At 40.4% G+C, this 24,495-nt stretch overlaps 1 protein-coding gene across 50 annotated transcripts in view; it reads left to right on the top strand.

The window, feature by feature from the left end:
• The window catches only part of TRDN (triadin), a 165,881-nt gene that overhangs the window by 2,206 nt on the left and 139,180 nt on the right, over positions 1-24,495 (top strand). For 31 of the 50 annotated variants that reach the window (XR_015948959.1, XR_004692212.3, XM_088666066.1 and 28 more), the window contains exons 2-3: positions 15,378-15,581; positions 22,740-22,793. Coding sequence is in view for 47 of the 50 variants with exons in the window: in XM_088666066.1 (XP_088522192.1) it covers positions 15,378-15,581; positions 22,740-22,793 (258 nt within the window). In the remaining 3 variants the exon portion in view is untranslated. The remainder of the gene's footprint in view (positions 1-15,377; positions 15,582-22,739; positions 22,794-24,495) is intronic. The other 19 variants (XR_015948960.1, XM_088666093.1, XM_088666076.1 and 16 more) reach the window with 1 other exon arrangement.

Below are 24,495 nucleotides of genomic sequence, written 5' to 3'. Positions count from 1 at the left end.
ACCATTAATATATACAAATAACATTTTATCCAACAGAATGAAAAAGGGGGATCTCCCCCCCTTAAAATGCAGGCTTTTAAAAATCAAATATTCAATTTTACAATGGAATCTAACACTAGCCTTTTCCATTGTGGATCATTCCATTTTCTTTCCCCAACCTTATTACTGTGTTCTTTTTTTTTCTATAAAGAAAAGTCTCTCAGATAATATTTTGTGCACTTTTTATTCACCAAACCAAGGCACTGTGCCCCAAGTCACTGTCGTTATTAATTAAATATTAAAGCAATATATGCTTCATGTAAGAGGATTTGTGTTAGGCATTATTAGGGACTGAATCTGTTTCTTTGTAAAGATTGCAAAATTAATGGAGCCCAGGAACTTTTGCTCATATTTATAGTCAATAGTACATTTCCTAATAGCATTGCATAATAATAATAAAGCTGATGCAGTTATATATTTTCATCAGTGGTCTCCTGGACCTACATAATGTTTGTGGGAGAAAATGCAGATGAGAAGTAAGAGTGCGGCAAGAGGGCAGAGGGACAGGTCATTTTCATAGAAAATACTTAAAGTTATTTCACTCTAATAGCTTATTTTTGCAATGCTGTCTCAAGGAGGCTTAGGTTTACTGACATTTTTGAAGAAAGAAAGAAAGAAAGAAAGAAAGAAAGAAAGAAAGAAAGAAAGAAAGATAGATGCTGTAAATTTTATTCATGAATAGATTTGGAAGAAAGTTGCAAGCACTTATTCAAGTGACAGCTTGAATTAAATATTGGGGGGGGGAGGTAAGCCCTGCCTCCACATAATCAATCACAAGACGTGACACCCACCCACACAATTTGAATGGCAATGCCCATTAACTGGGGGGTGGGGTGGGGTGGGCGGAGTCAGGCCCCTCAAATATTTTAGGGGGGGGCAAAGTAAACTGCCCCTAGAAGTTGGCTCCTATGCCAGCAGCTAGCGAGATGAGCGCCACAACCCCAGAGTTGTCCGCGACTGGACTTAACGGTCAGGGGTCCCTTTATGTTTATAGAAGATTGTGGACCAGTATGCAAACCCGCTTCCTAAAGTAGAATGCTGGCAAGTCCCATTGTCAGAACACAGTCCTCTACTCACCAAATTCTAGTTTGTGGGTTGACAAGTACACGTACACACACACACACACACACACACACACACACACACACACGAGTTGCTAAGTCAGAGGCAAGAGCACTTTGAGCAGAAAGGAGTCTGTGTGTCTGTTTGGTTCTAGGAACATCCTTTTGCTGATCCCTACTGTAAAGCGTTCCCGATGTGCCAGCTTTGTAGACAGCTTGACTTTGTAATTTCTATTCTAACTGCTTGTGGGGCAAGGGAGAAGCAGCAATTCAAAAATGTCTTGAAAAATGGGAGGGACACAAGCATTCAGTTGCTAAAAGAAATGAAAAACAAAATTCTGGAAAATGTAATAAAGTGTCGTATCTGAATGATCTTTAATTAGAGTAAAACAAAATGTAATTTCCTTTGCTAAAACAAGTAAGTTGGGCATTTCTACAAGGTGAGTTATTTTAGTATCTGCATTGTTAATTTGCTTTTGCTTGAATCTTGCTATTAGTAATTTAAAATCTAAAGCTTTGATTGAATGTACTGGAAGATGGGCAGGATATAAATGCTGGGAAAGAAAGGTGTCTTTTGCACTGTAGGGTCGATTCTGCTGCTACAATTTCTGTTAATTTGCACCATGGAGAGTATGAGAGGCTTTTTGGTGGCAAAAATTTCAGAGAAGGGTGAATTTTGGCATATAGGTTGCACCAGTTTTCAAAGCTATTGGGAAGATATATATTGATACCATTTTTTTTAAAAAAAGTTCCAAGTAGTTAGATCTATTAAGGTTTAAACACTGGATGTGTATTGAATTTAGGTCTCTAAGAACCATTGGAACATAGGATGCCACTACTGGTCCATTTAGCTCCCTTGTCTTCAGTGAAACTTAAAGCCTCTTTGGGGTTTCAAATAGTGGCTTTTCCCAGCCATACTTGGAGACACCGGGGATGGAAGCACTGTCTCACAATCTGGATATGCATTTTTGTTTTATTCTTAGATGCATCTATTCGTCTATCTCAGGCACCCCCAAACTTCGGCCCTCCAGATGCTTTGGACTACAATTCCCATCATCCCTGACCACAGGTCCTGTTAGCTAGGAATCATGGGAGTTGTAGGCCAAAACATCTGGAGGGCTGCAATTTGGGGGTGCCTGGTCTATCCCTTTGTTATATATTGACAGCTACACAGGTATCATCTAGGCCAGGGGCATAGCTGCCAAGTTATCCCTTTTTTAAAGGGATTTTCCCTTATGCTGAATAGGCTTCCTCGCGAGAAAAGGGAAAACTTGGCAGCTATGGTCATGCCACACTATCTGCAACCAGGGCCCACTTGAAAAAGCTGAACTGAGGCCTACCAGTCACAAAATGCTGCTGCAAAGTGGAGCCAGTTACACAATGGTGTGTATCAGCAATAGTTTTCTGCTGATACAATTCCTTAGAACTTAAGAGCTTGCTGAAACAACCCAGTGGCCCACCTGGCCCATCTCATGGTTTCAACAGGCTTTTAGAAGCAGACTGCTTTTAATGAAAGGGCTGGTGCTGCTTTCATTGTAATTATTAGTGTGGGTTTAATAGATGTTATGTGTGTACTGTATACCTGAAGGAGCGTCTCCACCCCCATCGTCCTCCCCAGACACTGAGGTCCAGTGCCGAGGACCTCCTGGCAGTTCCTTCCCTGTGAGAAGTGAAGTTACAGGCGCCCTCCCATCAGTTGTCAAGGAAATAAACAACTATCTGATGTTTAGAAGACATCTGAAGGCAGCCTTGTTTAGGGAAGTTTTTAATGACTGATGTTTTAATGTACTTTTAATCTTTTGTTGGAAGCCGCCCAAAGTGGCTGGGGAAACCCAGCCAGATGGGCGGGGTATAAATAATATATTGCTACTACTGCTACTAATACTACTATTACTACTACTACTATTTATTTTATACATTGTGGCACATAAGTGGAATATAATGTTTTTGTCATTGATACATGGAAGTAATTCATCATTCATTTTAATGCTGCTGCAATACCACAATAGTGTTGCCACAGGCATAAAACAGTACAAATCAAGAGACGGGTAAAGTCGTACACTAGGTCTTGCCTATAGTCTCTGGGGTATTCAGAAATGTAACTGACATATGCTTAGACGTTTAATGCAATCTAATAGTTCTCAGCAATCTGGCTTGAAGTGGAGGGAGTCATTAAAATAGATTTCTTAGTCCACCCGACTTCTAATTTGAGCTCTTTGGCTCATGGAAATCGTCATGATGAGGATGGGTCAGCACCCCCTGGAGCTCCCCTCTCTCATGGGGCACAGACAGTTTTACATCAACAGCAGCTGCAGTTGCCCCTGGAGGGAGAATACTGCAGAACGTATCTGTGATGGGAGTTAAGCTTTGGCTTGGTATAGATAAAAGCATAGGACAGATTCATTTAGTTTGATTTAGGCATTTATTTACCTGTCTATATCCAGCCTTTCTGGTGGCCAGTCTTCAAGGCATCATACAAGCATTATAGGACAAAGAAATTGAAAAATTGAAATTAATAGAATAGAAACAACAACAAGAATCATACCAGCAGGTAAAATTAAACAAGACATTTCTGTAGTGGCATCATAGCTCAGCAGTAGATCATCAGCCTTGTATGCAGAACATCCCAGGTTCGGTCCCCAGCTTCTCCAGATACAGCTGGGAGAGAACCCTGTCTGAAATCTGGTGAGATGCTGCAGGTCAGTGTTGACAGTATTGAGCTAGGTAGACCCATGGTCTGATTCAGTATAAGGTAGCTTCATATATCCTGCCAAAGGTTTGAGAGAGAAAAGAATTGTTTTCCTCTTCGTTATAGAAGAAATTAAAGTAGGTATTTGTGTGGATGTGCTTGGAAAGGGTGCCCTAAAGTCTGGGGGCCATCACAGGAAAGGCCCTGTTCTTGTAAGTGCCCATCGACTACTCCCAGAAGGTGGAAAAACCTACAGACATGCCCCAGCAGAAGGTCTTAGCAAATGAGCAAGTTCAGACTGGAGCAGGCTGCCTTTAAGATATTCTGGTCCCAGTGTGTTTAGAGCTCTTTAGGTTAAAACCATCTCTTTGAATTACTCCCAGGCAGGAGAGGGGAACTGGCAGGTTTTTAACTATTGCCTACTGTACTTTGATCCAGTTCATTTTTTTTCCATAGGAAGCCCCATACAGAATGCATTATAACAGCAGCGTCATGCGACAAAGTGTGTGTGGAGCAGCAGCAGTGCCCTCTGGACAGCCACGGTGCTGCACTTGCCCTGATGGGTTGGGTCAAAGTGGTGGCGAGGTCCAGATAGCTTTGCGTTGGGGCAATGCACACCTTTAAGGCTGCCACTGACGTGTAGCTCTCTCGGCCTCACCACTGCTTTTCTTAGTGAGTATGGTGCTGGGAGATGGTTGCTGCTCCACTCTCTCAAGTGCCGCCACTGCTGCATTCATTTTAACCATCTGTCTTGGACATTAACAAGGCATGGACCAATTCCCCCCTCCCACTCAACAGCAATTCATTACCAAAGTGCGGCTGCTGCTGTTGATTTTTTCCCTTTGTCTTGTAAAGAGCAAAACAAAAAAGTGTGTTACTTTATTTGATTTTTAAGAGGATCTGCTGACAGTGACAACAACAGTTTTATCAACTAAAAATTCTTTTGATGTTGAAAGCTGCCTTAAGGGAAAACACACACATAAACGCATGCAGATTTGATTTCTAGGGGTTTACAAAATCATATTTAGTTAGCATAAATTTATTTAAGATAACTCTTTCTGTGATTATTCAAGGCAGTGATGTGTTGGGGTTTCTTTCCTCATTAAAGCTGATTAAAAAAATGTTCCTCGCGAAATTATATTTGCCATACCTTTGCTTGTCAGCTTGAATAAGCTAATGCATTTGGCAGTGAGAGGTGATAAAAGCATGTGTATCCAAACCTATAAACAACTAAGTGATGGGGAAATTGTAATTTCTTGTTCCTACATACTCAACTGTATTTTAAAATATATTTTTTTAGTTTTGTACAAGTGCCACACAAGGAATCAGCATGTTTTTACATGAGTAGAATGTGTCCTTTTATTTAAAATGCATCTCTGGGTTATTTGTGGGGCGTAGGAATTCGTTCATATTTTTTTTTCAAAACATAGTCTGGCCCCCCACTAGGTCTAACGGACAGTGGACTGGCCCCCTGCTGAAAAAGTTTGCTGACCCCTGATTTAAATTCCGTTCTTTAGATTGACTGCACTTCATTTTACAATTTTCTCTTCTAAGAATAGGAGTAATGAATATTGTTATCATTAATTTCTTACTTGCCTTTCACTGTGAGGTCCCAGGGTACGTTACATCAATTTAAAAATACATTAAAAGTGGGGAAAACCAGATTGCAATCTAGAAGATAAGGTGGGTCCAAAAATATATAGCTCAGGTGTAAAAGGCCAGGGTAATGAGGTACGTCTTCAGCTTCCGACAAAACGAACATTGTGAAGATGCTCTGCAGAGAAGGAATTCCACAGCTAAGGTGCTACCATAGAGAATGCTTTTTCTTGGCTTGTACCCCCCAAATGACTGAGAGTGGTAGAACTACTAAAAGGGCCCCCACTGCTGATCTTAACACTCAAGGGGGTCTATAGGAAACATGCAATGATTCAGTCTTCTTACTTACCAGTAATCCCTATTCTCAAGTGGCCTTTCAACCCCTATATTTCTTCCATGCTTAATATGGAATCCATTCAATCTGCCACTGCTCTTCCTATTCATTCCTGGGTGGAGCCAAGTGAGTCTATTTAAGTGCTCTAGCTCAAATGGCCAGAGGATCAAGGTTTCATTATTTTATACTTTATTTTGCATTTGATTCAGGTGACATTTCTGGAGAATATGCAGATAGTGAATGGTTTTCCATATCTTTAGAAGCTCATTGTAATTTCAGGACTATGGCTCGTTAATTTTATGGCAAAATAGGAGTACTCTTGTGAACTGAATCTCTGATTATTTTGCTTTGTGGATATGATAGCCCATATTACTGTTAATTTATTTTATACCACACATATAAAACTCTTCATTTTGCTACAAAATTATCTGGGTTGGATTTAGTCCATAATTATTTTACTTTTGAAGAAATAAGAAAGAAAAGAAAGAAGTAAACTGTAAAATCTGTAATGTAACAGTAAGTTGTGAGAGGCTAAAACAGTATTGTGAACATCCAGTTTCAATAAAACTGAAAGTACACATTTTTTATGATTATTGCTTATCTAATTAATGTCAAAGTCCAGCACTATTTATATAGCAGGAAAGGAAATGAATAAAAAAAGGTGACATGATGAATGACCACAATCCAGTAGGCTGTGAAATGCAGAGGTGTACGTTGAATAAATAAGTAGATTTTTGATTCTTATTATAAATATCAAACAGACTGATTAAGATCTGAATAATATTATCAGGCTGGTGAAGTTATTATGAAAGTTTTGTGCTAGTAATAAGGAAACTTTGGAAAACTATTTTCAACTTAGCTAGGATAACAGCAGATTATTTTAAGTTCAAAAAGGCAAAGTTTTTGGAAACTTTCATCTTGTCCACTATAACTGAGTAGGCAAAATTGTTTTGGTGGATTCCAGAATGAAGTAGTTCTGTTTCATGCCTGAGGAACAGAGTGGATGTTAGGGGGGGAGGGTTGGGGGAGGAATTCAGTTTCATTTCCTTTTTAATGAGGACCTGCTTACTTCTTCACAAATGCATGAAAGAAAACAGTTATTGTTCAGAATCTGGACTTTGCTGAATTTTGCAATACAGTCCTCCAACAAGAAACTGTTTATATCTGGGTGAAAGCATGTGTAGAAGTGCATATTTTAGTGAAAGTAACATACGAAAATGCATTCTGTTAGGGAAAGTTGCTTACAAATATGTATGTTGGTAAAAACTGCATACAAAAATGCTGAATTTTTTTAATGAGTACTTAAAAAAATAAATAAAAGCAAACCACAATTTTTTGCGAAGATGTGAAGAACTGGAAAAATAGGAAATGGAGAGAAACCACAACTTTTCATTTTACCACAGGCATCTGGATTTTCTATCTCTCTCCTTTCCCCTATATAGCTCTGATAAGTCCAAAAATGCTTTGCTCTCTTAAACCTACACAGTAGTTCATGCTGCTGAAGAGAAAAGGTGCTATTAAGAATACTTGGACCAACTACTGCTAATCCTGCTGATCTCGTGGTCTTTGGCAGAGATTACCTGCCAAAGGTGATGTAGCTACAGATGACATAGACTGTGTACACAGTATCCCACTAAAACCTGCTATTATGTTCTTTTAAGTATTTGAAACCCAGGCTTTAGGACTTTGCTCTCTTCACAGTCATTTAAAGCAGAAATGATTGTGTGGGACTATACAATACACTCACAATTGTGTGAGAGTGTTTTGACAGGATCAACAATAGCGTCTGAAGACTTTTTGATGCTAATCCCCTTTCCCTAGTTGTAATGATCGAATAAAGCTGAAGCGCATAAAAAGCCCTTACATAAAATCCTACTGTTGCATAAAAAGAGGGGTCCAAATGTCTTCATAGGAACAGTATTCATCTTCATATACATTCACAATAAACTGAGCATGCTTTTCAAAATTCTCCTTTGAATGGGCCATGAAATTACTACTCCAATCATTTTAAGAAAGAAAAAAAAGTCTTCCAGATCACGTTTTTTCATGATACGCTTGCCATCTGGAAGTTATAGATGAGGTTTAGAAATATGTGACTGTGCTCTTATAAATTAGAGAGTTAATGCCAGTTTTTTTTCTTAGCTTTATCAACCTCATAGGATTTTATTTTATTTTTAGACGGGGGAGAAGTACCATATATGTGGCCTTAAGCTCCTTGCGGAGGTGTTGGCTAAAATGCTTTAAAATAAATTTCCAGAGAGGTGTTTGTGTTAGATTCTTGCAGCAAAAATGATCTAAAGGTGTTGTAGCACCTTAAAGTCTAGCACATTTATTAAGGACTCAAGCCCATGTATCTGGCAAAGTTGGTTTGAGTCCATGAAAGCTTATGCCATACTAAGGATTGTGTGCAACAGCACTAAGGAGATCATTCCATCAGCACAAGTGTTTCTCCTCTCTGGAAATTATCTTCTTGCACTTCTGCTCTCTCTATACCAGACACCCCCAAACTTCAGCCCTCCAGATGTTTTGGACTACAATTCCCATCATCCCTGACCACTGGTCTTTTTAGCTAGGGATCATGGGAGTTGTATGCCAAAACATCTGGAGGGCCGCAGTTTGGGGATGCCTGCTCTATACTCACTGTTCTGGAGGTCCCCTTGACCACCTGGAGCTGATTATGGGGCACGTGTGGGGAGGAGTGGAGGGAAAGTCCCCTTGCACTAGCAAGAATTTTGCTAGCTGTAAATAAATAGATTTATATATGGGATGCTTCTATTTCATGCTAGGAAACATCAGGTATATTTCCTATATTCTTCAGATCAGAGATGAGCAGATTTTAAGCTTTTGAAAACTACTTTGCTTTTTATTACAGTGCTGATGTCCACCAACCAGAATCAGGCATAAAATAGTGGTTGGGGGTATTGGGTGGATGTGTGGTTAGCATTAAGACAGAGAAATGCCTCTGAAAACATATGCAGAATTTCTTTTTGGTACCAGAATCAGCACACAGTCATTTTATCACAAAAAATCCATTATTGGTCTCCCCACTACTGCCTTTCTTCATCTTCAGACTAATTCGGAATAAAGCAAACAAACATTGTTTTGTAGTTGCTATTGTTACATATTTGGGAGTCAGAAATCCTTGATGATCTACATCTACCAGTAGAGCCTCATCGGTTTTCTGCCTGCTCCCGCTATAATGCGGACATGGCTATCAAGTTTTGGAAATCTCTGGTTTTTGTTGCTTTTAAATTTGTAAGGATATGAATGCACTATGGAGCCATTGAAAAATATTCTGTTTAGGAGAAAAGAAAAGTACATTCACAGAGTTTACATTTTTGTCTTTTTATTAAACATATTTGCATTAAAATAGTACCTGCTTTTTTAACAAAAACAAAAACCAGATGTCCCCACTGCTTCATTCTCAGTTAAAGTAATCATAATCCTCACAATATATTGATGTGCAAAATGATTATGATATCACAAAGGCAGGATTATGACTCCAGGTGGATGTAAGCAGCGGGAGCTGATGAACTCTTTAGAAAGAGAGATCTTGTTTCCATGCAAATGCCTTTTAAAAATAAAGAAGACAGAGGCAATAAGCAGATCAGAAACTGTTTCTAAAGAGTGTTGTCTGTAGTCCCCTGCCTTTAAAAGCTCAGTTCCCAAATTTCTTCTGTGTTGGATTTTCCCATGCAAAGGCCTATTAGGCCTTTATGTAGGGAAGATGGTTTTGTGTATAATTTTGCATGACAACTTGTACATTCAACTGTTAAGTGCAATTTTCTATTTAATCCTGCAGTAGATAAAACCATATTCTGAATTGCCCCTCATCTCGGAAGCATAATACATATTAGTATGACCATGTGAAGCTGCCATATACAACATGCAACCTAGTATTGTCTACTTTATTCTAATGGGCAATAGTTGCCAAAAGTTTTTCCCAACTGCATTTCCTCAGGTCCTTTTAATTATAGGCCCTTGGAGCTTATGGCTCATCCCCTTATTTGCAAAGGCCGTCCTGCAGCACAGGATCACACTAATGTTTGGTTGTACAGTGGGCAATGCACATTCAGGAACATGACATTTAAATTCTCAAACCTGAAACTTTGGCTGCATCATGGTTCTCTGCTGATGGAAAACTTTTTAATCCAGCAGAAACTTCCATCAATGGAAAAGGAAGGGAGGTATTTTTTGCATGCCCAGAAGACATGAGCCTGCCGACCTGCTCTGTGGAATGTAATTGAATGACCGCTCATGACAACAATCCTTTGGTTAAAATCAGGCCACAATTTTATTGATTACAGATGTAAGATGTTTGGGCTTAGGCCATTGGGTGTAACCCGTATCAACCAGCCCACCTGCTAGATGATTCTCCCAGAGGTTGAACCGGTGGTGAGGAAATACAAGACATATGGTACATCAAATAGGTACTACCCTATGTGGTTTGCCTTTTGAAGGGATGCTATGACCCTAGTCCCTGCCTGGGCATTTGGAGAGGAGCACTTATTCCAGGATCCCTTTAACAGAATACCTCATTCCCTTGGAGACGCAGGCAGAGGTTTACAACCTCCCCTTCAACCATGACTAAGGCCTCACCCAATGCCTTACCCACCAAAGTTGTGACAGTTGCTATGAGGTAGGCAAAAAAAACCAGGTTGGCCAATTTACCTGAAGGAAAAATTCTTCCTTGACCCCAAATACAGCAGCCGATTATAATCTGAAGCAAGGTAAAACCAAAACAAAACTGCTAGCCCCAATGATGGGTAGGTGGAAGCCTGACTACAGGGAGGATGTGTGGGAGATGTGATGGAAGGTAAGGTGAGTTTTCCCTTTTATTCCCTGGGAAAGGACCTGAGTGGAGTCCTTGTGAGAACTCAAGTCAGCTCTGTCCCCAGATGGATGAGATTTACTTCCTCCACCTGACAAAATGGTATATGTTTTCCCAGTGATTATATCCTTATCACAGCAAGTTATCATCCTGGTAAATGGTATAACTTCCTCAGCAATAGCACGTTACCATCTTGGTAAATGGTCATCTGTATTTATTCTGAAAATCAAACCCCACAGCACACTCTGCATTTGAAGACCACAAGAGGAAACTTGCAGTGATGAGCAAGCCAGTACATTGCAAGCTCCAGGCAAACACATAACACCTTTCAAAAATCAGCTGAGGTCTAGCACTGTGCTATCAGCAGAACAATTAATCCAACCCTGCTTTTTAGTAACTAATAATAGCTTTTAGTGTGATGACTTCACAACAGTTGGTACCAATAAACAAGGGTGTGTGTTGTAGTTATCATTTGTAGTCCTGTGCACAAGGTTACATCTTTTCTTTCTTTTTAAAATACTCATCTAAAGATGCTGTTTGTTATAAGGGCAACAGGAGTATCCTACCATACCGAATAGCAGCTTCGATGAAGAAAGGTTTTTGTTCAGACTGAGGCACAGGAGGAAAGGATTGAATTATCCCCAGTATTCCCTTTTTATGTTTAAAGAACAATCATGCAAGCAATGTAATTCAGACTTGATTCACCTCTCCACCTAGCAAGCACCTTAGCTCTTCAACCTCTTGTCTCTTGAAGTGAAGCTGGAAAAAGTTGCACACTATATGGATATTCCATGGGAGAAATATGGGGAGTCAGGTGAGTTTACTTAGGAATGAAATGATTTGCCCCTTTCTGTACCTTTATTTTCTATGGGCTTGAAACTCCAAAATTTGGTGGTGCTGTGATTCAGATCAGGAGAATTTCAGAAACACACTAGATTTTCCTGCTTAGCTTCCTAATGTTTAAAATAAGATGTGGCACCTGTAGATTTTTCAAACCATTAGTTATTTGGTTTAGGTAATGCTCTATACTGGCACCAATGGACCTATATAACTGTTATATAGTAGCAGCCATTGTAGCAGCAGAAGAAGAATGTGTTACGCACACTCACCTGTCGTAATCACCAACATTCAACTTTTGAATGTGTAATGTTACTGATTTGTAATTTTGCATTGTGTGGTAGATCTTTATAACTGTTTGTTACTCGGCAGACTTTCCCTCCTGGTGCAATTTGACTGAACCAAAATTATGCTTAGGGACATGGAATAAGAGATGTATTTAAAATGGAAAAGAAAAAGAAATGAGCATATGGATTGTATCTAAGTATACGAGACAGTGCTCATGAACCAAATGCATCATTCATAAATAAGACCACATTTTATGTTAGTGGCAAAAGCTATGTAGCATGCCAATCTTGTTCGGCTTACACGACATCACAAGTTAGAAATCTTGAGTGTAAAACAAATCACTTGATCAGCATTGGGATGTTTGAAAGGAATGTGAGATGAAAAGAGGACAAAGAACAAGGGAAATTGTGTACAAAAGCAAAATGGGTTAGAACTGCAGAGCTGACAAGGAGGCCAATTAGAATAGCTTTTGTCAGCTCTGAAAACCATTAGAAGCTTCTGTGGTGAGACTGAGGGAGCCTGTGATCTTCACAAATGATTGTAAGGACACAGCCGAACAATAGCTCCAATTGTGAAGATTGACTTCCAGTCCATGACTGTGGACCTTCAAGGTCTCTTGATCTTCCCGGATACCTGTCAGTCAAAACTGAATGCCTAGGCTTAGTGCAAGACCAGCAGGCATCTGCTGCCAATAGGGGACATTGTAATGATCCCTTGGGTATCCCAAGAAACCTTGCCTACCTTTTCCATAGACACCACCTTACAGCACCTATTGGAAACGCGCACTGCTACTGTCCCAATATGTACCAAGTTGTACTCCTCTCCCCGGCCCCTAGTATAGCAGGCATGTTGAAATACTGAGCTGAACAGAGAATCAAATTATTTTCATGCGGATTTGAGCCTTGCTAGGGCTTCTTAACCATAGGATGCCTGCTAAATTATTTTATTTACACAAAGAGGCCAAGATACTTTCTTAGATGCAAAAAATATGTTTCTATGACTGCAGCCCCACTGCCACTTCCTTCACTCCCAACCTGCCACCCACTTCAAAAATTCAGCCCGGAAAAGCCATGGATTCTAACAGTGCTCATAGTAAACATTTCTAGAAAAGTAAATGCACATTTTATCCTGTAAAATTGTGGAGGGATTTGATAGTGAAGCTTTCCATAAGCATCTCACCTTCTAATATAAGAAAGTCAAGTGCTTCCAAGATTTTAGCTCTGAGGGTAATAGGCAATCTGTGAAAATAGCGCTTGAATTCTAATGTGACACGATCTTTGTCATTTCCCCTCTATATCCAACCTTACAATCTTTTGAATGTGAAATTTGTTTTAGTGCTAGATTTTTGCAGACTATTAAATGGTAGTGTATTAATCTGTCTCAACATACAATTACTTAGGACATTCCTAAAATGGATCACTAAGAAAGTGTGGATTCTTGGGCTTTCTGTAGCTTTGAAAACAATTGTTGTTGGGTTGATTATTTCTTTATCAATATGAAGATAGTTAATCTTCCTTGGCAGCTTTTAAAGCCTTAAAGCCTGGAATAAAGGCTTTGGAGGAATCTGAAACATTTTTAGAAAGGCCGCAAAAGTGGTCCTTTTTCACATCTCTTCTCTGAGGTTCACAGTCCAAATGTCTGCTGCTTTAAATCTTCTCCCTCTCCCAAAACAATTCTCTTTCTGGGTAACATTGACATCATTGTGTAACCAATCAGCCATACATTTAACGCACTTATATATACAGTACCACTTTATTAACAGCCATGGTTAATAACAGCCATGATTGTTAAACTGCTCTGAGAATTGTAGCTCTGTGAGGGGGTATCCTAAAACACCTCGGCATCCTTAACAAACTACAGCTCCCAGGATCCTTTAGTGGAAGGCATGATCTAAAGTGGTATTAAATATATGGCGCAGCTGTGGCTCACAGAGGGCAAAAGAAATCATTTAGAGTGAGGACAATGCCTACATATTTAAGAAGCTTTGCCATCAAGTCACATAGCTGGATATGATTGGATGGAGCTTTGGTGCCTTATTGGTCTTCAAACTGGTCATTATCCTGGCAACAGCCACAACATTTAGCCAATCAGAGCTACACAGAGGCTCACAATAGATTGCTGGCATTGCCAACTGAATGGATAACTGATGCAGACTATGTGAATGTATGTAGGCATCATGACTCGCATTACAAAAAGCAAAAAGGTGGGGTTGGGGTAGTTGGAGTAGAGAAAAACATGTGCAAGTACCCTTCTGCTTGTTGCTTTTAAGTATTTTAATTTTAGCAACATGGAATATTATATAATGAAACCAGAGACTATGCTCTTTTGAACTGTGTGCAGAATATAGTGTTCTTAACTACTAAAATGGAAGTATACTAAATACTAGTGTGTCATAAAGATGTAGCTATCACTTAGCCAGCTGACAGGTGGCGGTGACTTTTTTGAAATTGGCATATGGCATTACCTTACTATATTTTGCTGAAATCTAGCCTTGAGCTTCAGCTTAGCTAGCTCTCATATTTTGGAGGAAGTTAGGTGGTTACCAGTTACATGGACATGAATGTGATTTTTAACATTATTATTCCAAGGGTCTGGAGGTTCATTTACATGTATAACTTTAGATTTGCATATATTTAGAGAAGTAGTGTGATGAGGCAAATAAAACATTGGACTTGGACCAGGGAGTCTTGGGTAGAAATTTCTGCCATGATGGTTGCTGGGTGACATTGAGCCAATCCTTCTCTTTCATACAAAACTTACTTCAAAGAGTTGTTGTGAAGATACAAGTGTGTAATGCAGTCCACAATACACTGAGCTCCTTAGAGAAAAGGCAGGCTTCCAATTTTTAAAAGTCAAAAATAAAATTAATGTGATTTGGCATTATTTCACTTGCATCATGAGCATTTTATGACTTTTTTTGGGGGGTGGAAATCAAACTCTGTTGAGGGTTTTTAGTTAAATACAAGGGTCAAGGGGCAATTGAGACATCTTCCTCACGTTAAATTTATTTTCTGAGGAAGTAATGTGATGGACCACAGCAGCTGTGTCAGCATGTTACAAGAATTCAGTTATCTTTGCACTTACTTACATAACAGCATGCTGTTAGATTGCCCATTTGTAAGTTAAATACTTACTGCTTCTGATCAGTGCTTAATTTCTTAAACTATAGTAGAATCTGGAGAAATGCCAGGGCTTGAAAGGTGCCCTACAGCTTATGAACCCTAGACTTCAGGCAGTGGCTCTGTTTTTTATATACAGTTATTTCTTTTCCTGACAGTATGTGTAGGGTTTTGTGATGGCCTTTGGCTTGTACAATAAAGCTTATTTTGGTTTAATTTGAACCCTAGCCCCAACATTCCTAAATGTGGAGACTAGAGCAGATGTTGTTAATTTGTGGCAAGGCAGAGAACATGTGTTCATGCTCAAAAGCCTTCAACCTGTTTTGGAACCGAAAGCAGTTTCCAAAACTAAGCCATGGTGATCCAGGCCTTCTAGCAAGCCCTGATATAGATATATGTAATTTGAATTTTCTTCTCATAATTCCATCCACAGCTTTGTTATTGTTGAGCTCAGAGGGCAGAATCTCATTTTTGTATTGCGCCTTAAATTCTACAAATGTATATTGTAAATGTTTTCTTAATGCTGGGAGGTGCAACTGTCAAGACTTGTGCATTTATAACATATCTTTTACCTGTTTCTTAGGACCTGTGTCCACCACTACAGTGATAGACGGCAAGAATGGAACAGTCCCCATGCCACATGTGAAAGTATCCAAGAAAGTTTCAGAAGAGTTTGCCACCACGTTCAGCTCACCAGCAGCATGGCTACTTGTCGCTGCACTCATCGTTACCTGGTCAGCTGTGGCCATTGTCATGTTCGACTTGGTAGATTACAAAACCCTGGCAGGTGAGACCCGTATATCTTACAAAATGTAAGGCAATCACTTTCAATGTAGATACAGTTCGTAAGGTCCTTCTGTGAACCACTAAATGACTGCTATCTCCAAGCTAAGTGTGAGAGTGAACCATTGAAAATAGTATATTGTCTAATTTTAAAAGATTCAGTACAGTCAGCTGGTATTTATATCCAGAGGTTGCCATTATATTGACATCACGAATATTATTTTAGGTCTGCAAATGTAGATGATTAGTGGTTAACATGGTGCCCTGGGGAAAGTGGGAAGTACAAGCTTTCCCCTAGAATATTTCCATCAGTTTATTGTACGATACTGTAGATGGTAGCTTCTGCATTTCCAGTGTCAGGTGTATGTGGTAGCTTCTGCATTTCCAGTGTCCAGTGTACTAGTGTCAGGCAGGACAGAGAGATAAGAAATAAGTTATAAACAGTCTAGATCTGAAAACATTATGCTATATATGTTTCTCATAGGTTGTTTCAAAGAATTTGTGCATGTGTGTATCACACACGCACACATATAGGTGTTGAATTATTTTTCTTTGTGAGATAATGTCAGTGGATTTTCCCCTTAAATGTTAATCTGATCAAATCCTCTGATTTTCTGAGGGGTATTTCAAATGTAGGAGGTTTGTGTTCTTCATGTACTTAAATGGAATTCAATAAGCAAGATATGGGATAGATCTAATGGTCTACTCAATTTAATAGGTTCATATAAGATACACTGGTCTTCTTTTAAATACCATTAATGATGTAAGACTTTCAAAATATTAATTAGGTGAAACACAGTATATTCATTTCAGGCAGGCAGGCACGCTCTACTAAAATGCTTCTGAGAACTCACTCTATTGAAATGCTTTTAATATCTTTCATGTCTGACAGAAATTAGTCTAAAAGGATTCACACATACAATAGCTTGCCATTATTAGGGAATTAGATTGTATCTAATAAATAAATCTGTCTGCATAAAGTGCCCTCATTTGTACAGTTATTTTAATTGCACTTAATATACTGATATCTTCACATATAATTGAAAAAAAATCAATTATTAAACAAATCTTTGCAATCCATCCAAAGCCAGTTAAAATATGACTCTTCTAATTATTTAACAATCACAGAAATGAACTGAAGACCAAGGTTTAATCCACTGTGCTCTCATTAAAATTAGAAAATTAAGCGAAATAATTTGCACAGACCAATCTGTTAGTCACTTACATGCTTCCATATGAGCACTCATTAGGGCTGTGCTGAACTATTGTGAATTTCTAGATTTTGTTTTGAAATTTGCATACTGATCAAGGGATGACCTTTCTTCAAACAGCTAAACAAATAACACCCAAGTCAAAAGTCATGGTCGAAGAACAAGATTGGGGGGGGGGGAGGTTCTGCCAAGTCTGCCATAGTAGACAGGAAGCTGCTGCCAGCAATTCTCACATTGGTGGAGAAAGATCTCCCCTCGGCCAGATAGATTGGAGTACCAGAGGCTTTGCATTCATGGGATCAAAACCACCACAAATCTCACACAGGGCCCCCAATTTGCCTTCCCAACTTAGCAGTGGTTCCGATGCAGTGATATTAATAATAATAATAATTTTATTATTTATACTCCACCCACATGGCTACTGAGAAAGCCCTCTGCCTGGTTTCCTGTAACTTGGCTTCTCGCAGCGAGGGAACCGCCAGAAGGCCCTCGGCACTGAACCTCAGTGTCCGGGCAGAACGATGGGGGTGGAGATGCTCCTTCAGGTATACTGGACCGAGGCCGTTTAGGGCAGGGTCCCCAAACTAAGGCCCGGGGGCCGGATGTGGCCCAATCGCCTTCTAAATCTGGCCCGTGGACGGTCCAGGAATCAGTATGTTTTTACATGAGTAGAATGTGTCCTTTTATTTAAAATGCATCTCTGGGTTATTTGTGGGGCATAGGAATTCGTTCATTCCCCCCCCCCAAAAAAAATAGTCCGCCCCCCCACAAGGTCTGAGGGACAGTGGACCGCCCCCGTGCTGAAAAAAAATTGCTGACCCCTGGTTTAGGGCTTTAAAGGTCAGCACCAACACTTTGAATTGTGCTTGTAAATGTACTGGGAGCCAGTGTAGGTCTTTCAAGACCGGTGTTATGTGGTCTTGGCGGCTGCTCCCAGTCACCAGTCTAGCTGCTGCATTCTGGATTAGTTGCAGTTTCTGGGTCACCTTCAAAGGTAGCCCCACGTAGAGCGCATTGCAGTAATCCAAGCGGGAGATAAGTAGAGCATGCACCACTCTGGCGAGACAGTCTGCAGGCAGGTAGGGTCTCAGCCTGATAGACAGCTGCCCGGGACACAGAATTAACCTGTGCCTCCATGGACAGCTGTGAGTCCAAAATGACTCCCAGGCTGCGCAGCTGGTCCTTCAGGGACACAGTTACCCCATTCAAGGCCAGGGTGTTCTCCATACCTGCTCGCCTCCTGTCCCCACAAAAAAGTACTTCTGTCTTGTCAGGATTCAACCTCAATCTATTAGCCCCCACCCATCCTCCAACCACCTCCAGATACTCACGCAGGACCTTCACCGCCTTCACTGGTTCTGATTTGAAAGAGAGGTAGAGCTGGGTATCATCCGCATACTGATGAACACCCAGCCCAACCCCCCTGATGATCACTCCCAGCAGCTTCATAGATATTAAAAAGCATGGGGGAAAGGACAGAACCCTGAGGCGCCCCACAAGTGAGAGCCCAGGGGTCTGAACACTCATCCCCCCCACCACTTTCTGAACACGGCCCAGGAGGAAGGAGCGGAACCACTGTATGACAAATTCCCAAACCCAACTAAACATCCATCCCACCCCCCACACCACAAAGAATTTAAAAAGGTAAAAAAGAAATTAAAAAAAAACATTTTAAAAAGAACTCTGCTCTGTTCTGAGTTCTCCTGGGCAGCAGCAGCAGCAGCAGTCCTTTTGAGGCCTGTCAGGCCCTGCCCTAGGCCAAATGGTAAGTGGCAGGAACAGGGCCTTCAGGCACTCAAGCAGGGGAGTCCTCCTGGGCGGCAGCAGCAGCAACTGTCCTTATGAGGCCTGTCAGGCCCCGTCCTAGGCCAGATGGTGAGTGGCAGTAAGGAGGCACTCAAGCAGGGGCGTCCTCCTGGGCAGCAGCAGCAGCAGCAGCAACCGTCCTTATGAGGCCTGTCAGGCCCCGCCCTGGGCCAGATGATGAGTGGCAGGAACAGGGCCCTCAGGCACTCAAGCAGGGGAGTCTTCCTGGACAGCAACACCCCCATTGTTCTGCCCAGACACTGAGGTCTAGCACCAAGGGCCTTTTGGCGGTTCCCTCGTTGCGAGAAGCCAAGTTGCAGGGAACCAGGCAGAGGGCCTTCTCGGTAATGGCGCCCGCCCTGTGGAACGCCCTCCCACCAGATGTCAAAGAGAAAAAACAACTACCAGACTTTTAGGAGACATCTGAAGGCAGCCCTGTTTAGGGAGGCTTTTAATGTTTAATCGATTATTTTATTTTAATTTTCTGTTGGAAGCTGTCCAGAGTGGCTGGGGAAACCCAGCCAGATGGGCAGGGTATAAATTATTATTATTATTGCACATCAAAGTGCAAGTAGATAAATAGGGACCGCTCCAGCGGGAAGGTAAACGACATTTCCGCGTGCTGCTCTGATTCTCCAGAAGCAGCTTTGTCATGCTGGCCACATGACCTGGAAGCTGTCTGCGGACGAACGCTGGCTCCCTCGGCCTATAGAACGAGATGAGCGCCGCAACCCCAGAGTTGGACACGACTGGACCTGATGGTCAGGGGCCCCTTTACCTTTACTATTATTATTATTAGCCTTCAGGCACTCAAGCAGGGGAGTCCTCCTGCTCCTGATGGCTCTGTCATTCAGGTTGTCTCTAGCCTCCGATGAGGATTGTTTTGTAAGCTTCACCCAACTGAATGAAATCCATTATGTAAGACACTCCCCCCCCCAACATCCTGCCATGGCCATGTGACTTCAGGTATGGCTGGAAATGGAGCTTGCATCAGACTCTTACTTCCCCATAGCCAGAAAAGGGACTTTATTCTAGCTCTAGCTCAGTCAGGTTGGCAGCTTCTCCAGCCACTGTCAGGCCAGGATTGTACAGATCCCTTCATCCAAAAGTTTGGGAACATCTGTGAGCTGTATGCTGTGGTGGGCTAAATCAAGCCTGCACATTTCTCTAATTTCTCATTATAAATAAGATTTTAGGGGCTTTTGTCTTTTGTTTCCAGGACTAGAAAGAGAGACAGAGAAAAGTATATTGGGAGGTGGCAGAAGCTGGCTTTTTAAAAAGCTTTGTATTAATATGATATAAATGGAGGATTCAGGCAAACTGTTTGTTTGAGGTGCATTCTTGACTGGAACAAAACTGACTAGACTTGCATCGGGTGGTGATGTGGTCGAATCTAAAACAAAATTGCTTTGACAAAATGCAAAATAGCAATATGAAATGCTCATGTTAAGATCTTCTTATGGATTTCGAGCAACATTTGTGTTGTACTTCAAAACTATGAAGGCCCAGTGTGTGGCTCTACCTCTTATCAGTTCATTAACTAAAAACATGTAAGTTTTTATTTTAAAATAATTTGAGCAGCAATCCTAAGCACACCAACTAGGGGAGGAAAAGCCAATGCATTGCCCTCAAGATGTTTTGGACTACAACTCCCATCAATCTTGGCCAACATTGCCAATGGTCAGGGATAATGGGAGTTGTAGTCCACAGCATCTGGAGGTTATCATTTGGGCTACCTGAGGACTAGGCCTACTAAATGCAGTGGCGTTTAATTCCAGGTAAACCTGCTTAAGATTGTGCTACTTAGGAAGAAAAAGTGAGACAAATAATTCAGAGTTGGAGAAGTGTATTTTGTGTGGCTCTTTCCTTTGGGAATATACAATCATTTTTGCTGTCACGTTTTGGACCAAACCTCAGTCCTTGCAGCAACAGTTATGGAACGCCACAGACAAAGAAATAGATTAATCCAATTTGGATATAATAAGCATGAGAACTAGTTTTCAAATCCATCTGGGGTTCATGAGATTCAACATTGCTTAATCCTCACAGCAATTCCTAGAAGATAAAGAAAACCTTTGCCCATATTGAATGTGTTTATCAAAGAAAATCGAAGCAAATTCCCACCTTTCTTGCAGCAAATGGGCACCACAAGCTCTCTAAAGGCATAATTTTGAATTTTGCCTGATATGGCTCAAATACTATGTTAAACTTGCATTTGATTTGACTTACTGGCAATTAATTGAGACTTTGGGGGGGGGGGTATCTACCGGTACTTCTTTAGAATTTTTTTTTAAAAGATGTCTGATTTAAATTCAGAAAGAAAGAAAGAAAAGGCTAAACCTACTGTTTTCATGTCTGCAAAAATGGCAGATCTAATTCTGACTAAGACCAGACATGGATAGCTCAGTTGGTTAGAGCGTGGTGCTGATGAAGCCAAAGCTGTAGGTTCAATCCCATTATGGGACAACTGCATATTCCTGCATTACAGGGGGTTGTTTGTTTTTAAAGCGACTCTTTGTTGATTCTGCAGGCATTGTGAACTTTGTGGTGTGACTTTCAAATGCATTTTGAAAGTGAATTTGACTATTTGTGTTTGTTTCAGCCCTAATCTAGTATAGAGAATTGGAGGTGGCAAAGGGACAGATAGAACTTGCTTATATGCTGGACCATCCAGCTGTTTTGACAATTAAGAATGTTCAAGGTGCTGGAACTTCAGGTGGAATTGCAGAATGATTCTCTTCCTTGGTTCTTTGCCTACTTTCAAAGGTGGATGGATCTCATGTAGCTAATATGTGGAATGCAGAACTAGCCAGCCTTGAGAATCGGGCAAATAAACTTTTATTCTCAAAGCCCTGCATAGACCTGTATTTGCAGATCCAGCTATATAACCTGATCATCTTACCTTATTTTATAATATTTTATTTTATTGTATATAACAAAGTTTATATGCAGCTTAATTGTAACAAAACCTCTAAACGTTTTACAAGAATGTAAAATGATCAATTAAAACAGTTTAAATTGACATTAATAATTTAGATCAATTTTTAAAATTTAAAAGCTATTAAAATTAACAGTAAAAGAGATTAAAATACATCAACATCTATGTGTCTGGATAGGCTTGCCTCAACAAGAATATTTTAAGCATGTACTAGAAAGAGCACAGCAAAAGTCTGATGTCAGTAGGCACAGAGATCCAAAGTGTAGCTGCTGCCACACTAAAATAATAATTTCTTACAACTGTGCACAAAATATCATGGGGCACCTGTAGTAGTGCCAGTTCCACAGACTGAAGCTGTCAAGTAGACACATAGTGCGCAACGCGACCTTGTAAGTCAATTGGTCCCGAGCTGTTAAGGACTTTGTATAGCCTTATATTATGTAATATTTCATTCCATGGGAAAATTCGAAAGCATTGCCCTGGCACGAATCCAGAGGTTGGTCTTCTGGTGAAATATGCAAATACTGTGGAAGATGTTTCCATTGGTCTTCACTTATAACATGTAACAGCTCCAATTACCTTGCAACTGAAGTGAAATATGACCCTGCTTTCCTATGTGTAACAGACCCTGTTTCTCAATTCCCCATTTCTTTGGTGTATCAAACTCCTCTTCAAAATTGACCTGGGATATTTTGTAGATTGGAAGTGTAGCATTCACCAGGAAAATTTAGGAGGTAAAGAAAATGGCATATATAACATGTATGTAGCTTTACCCTGGGATTCCCAGTGCAGCAGATGTTGCTGCCGCAGCGCCTACAGATACCATCCTTGATGCCCAGCAAAACTCCTTCTGATTTTTAGGGTTTTTTTCCCCCTCCCTCTGGGCAGCTGGGATCATTTCAAAGTGAAGCACTGGTCCCTCTCCCCTATCATATTCATTTCCCAGAATGCCTTTGGGCCCCATAAGCATCCTTGGGATATAAAGATGGTAGACGGCTCCAGGCAGACACTTTGCTTTAAAGTGTTCCTGGATGCTCATAAGGATAATAACAAGTGCGCCCGTCATCCCCACTGCTCAGTAAGCCTGGGGGTTGGGGAAGGCAGTAGAAGGACTGGGTAGTGGGAAGCCAACCAGGGAGGGGCTTGGGAAGGCAGGTTTAACTTTTCCTCTTCTTACTCTTACTTCATGTGTATTTTGTTCTCATAGGAATACATCAACTTGATATTGACAAAGAATTGGGGAAAGCTGAGATCCCTAGAGGCAAGGAACCCATTTTATTTTTTTTCCACGTTTCAAACATATCTGTCATGCTCTTTGATCGTATTGAGTTGCACAACTGCTGCAAAGGGTTTTTGTTTTGTTTTTCCACATTACAGGAAAGATATAGACACTCCATAATAAACCTGCAGTATACATTGTTGGGAACGAAATGCTCTGAGGTAAAACGAGCAAAACCGACACAAGTGCCGATCCACAAAGCAGTTAAGAAAGAACGGGAGGGAGATTTAAGACTTAAATATTAAGCCAATGTAGTTCTCTTCACATTGAAGAGAATGGAGCTATTAGGACTGGTTCACACATCCCTTTATTTATATTTGATAACTGTAAAATTAAGTAGGGGCTCGCATGCATGAATGAACCAGAGCAAGTCAAGCAGCACAGAGCAAACTTTCATAGCACTTCAAACACAATGCTTGTAAATGGAGTCAATTTGCACACTCAGTGGGAAGTCGTGGAGAGAAAACAAATGTTATGTGTACATTTGTGAATTGGCATTAAATCACATTAAATACTTCAGCTTAAGTACACTGTAACTGAGCTCTGAGAATGGTTGAAAAAATATAGTTCAAATGCTGAACCAAAGGGACACCTGGGAATTACACGTAAGATGCTCTCAGTTCCTTGGGGAACTGGGTGGAAAAAATATAATTAATAGATTGGGTTTATTTGCAAGTAAATGCCATCTTCTTCTTCTTTTTTTTAAAAAAAGAAAAGTTGTTTTAATGCCCTTGAAAACAACATAGGGCCATTGGTTTGGTCATGCTTACTGGGACTGACAGGAGTTGTACTTCAGCAACAGCCGGGGGGGGGGGGCACAAAGGTTTCCCACACCTGACATAGTGTGTTGACAACCTCTGCATTCTATCAAAGGTGATGTGTGTGTAGAACTGGACAGGCTTTTGTGTGTGTGTGTTTTTTTCTTGTTGGATGAAGTACCATATACACAAAGGTGTGCTATGCATGGTTTCTAGAGTTGAATCATAGTTATTGAGATCATTTGCAAATGAAGCCTGACATTGGATTTGGAATTAGTGTGTCAGGTTTGCAACATCAGATACCTATCTTAGAAGGGGTGGGGACTGGCTCTCCTCCCGTTCCATCAGCCATTTGTTGGGCAGCAAGAAGCCAATCACTGTGCACCCACATCAAACACTGTTCTCCAAACATTATTAAATTCATTATGCCATACAGTATTTTATTAGAGTACTTACTGTATGTGTCATTCTTTCTTTCTTTCTATCCTCTACCTATCTACTTCTTTCAGCATTTTTTAACCTTCATTTTCTACCTCTTTCTGTGAAACTTTTATAGTCTTCTTCAAATAACTCACAAATTATGTGGTATATATTTTAATTTGTTTGTTATAATTTGTGACTGCCTTGGCAGCCATAAGGAGCTTAAGGTGGTGAGGTGGTGGTACTAGTATTTGTTGTGTAACATTAGGTGCACAATTAACAGTAAAACAGATTTGTATGTGATTTTCTGAATACTTAGATAACACAATTGTAAAAAAGAAAAGAAAATGTTAACAGAATGTGCATAATCACAGTGCTTAATATTGCTCCTCTTCTGGAAATAAAACCAGACTCTTGTATCTTTAATTTATTACTTATCTCTACTGGTATTAAGACTATTAATATTTCCATACTGCCCAATATCTAACATTCTTTGGGTGGTGAAC

This window comes from Zootoca vivipara, chromosome 3, assembly GCF_965207765.1.
Source record: "Zootoca vivipara chromosome 3, rZooViv2.hap1.1, whole genome shotgun sequence".
Classification (NCBI taxonomy): Eukaryota; Metazoa; Chordata; class Lepidosauria; order Squamata; family Lacertidae; genus Zootoca; species Zootoca vivipara.
This window is presented reverse-complemented; position numbering and strand designations above follow the sequence as displayed.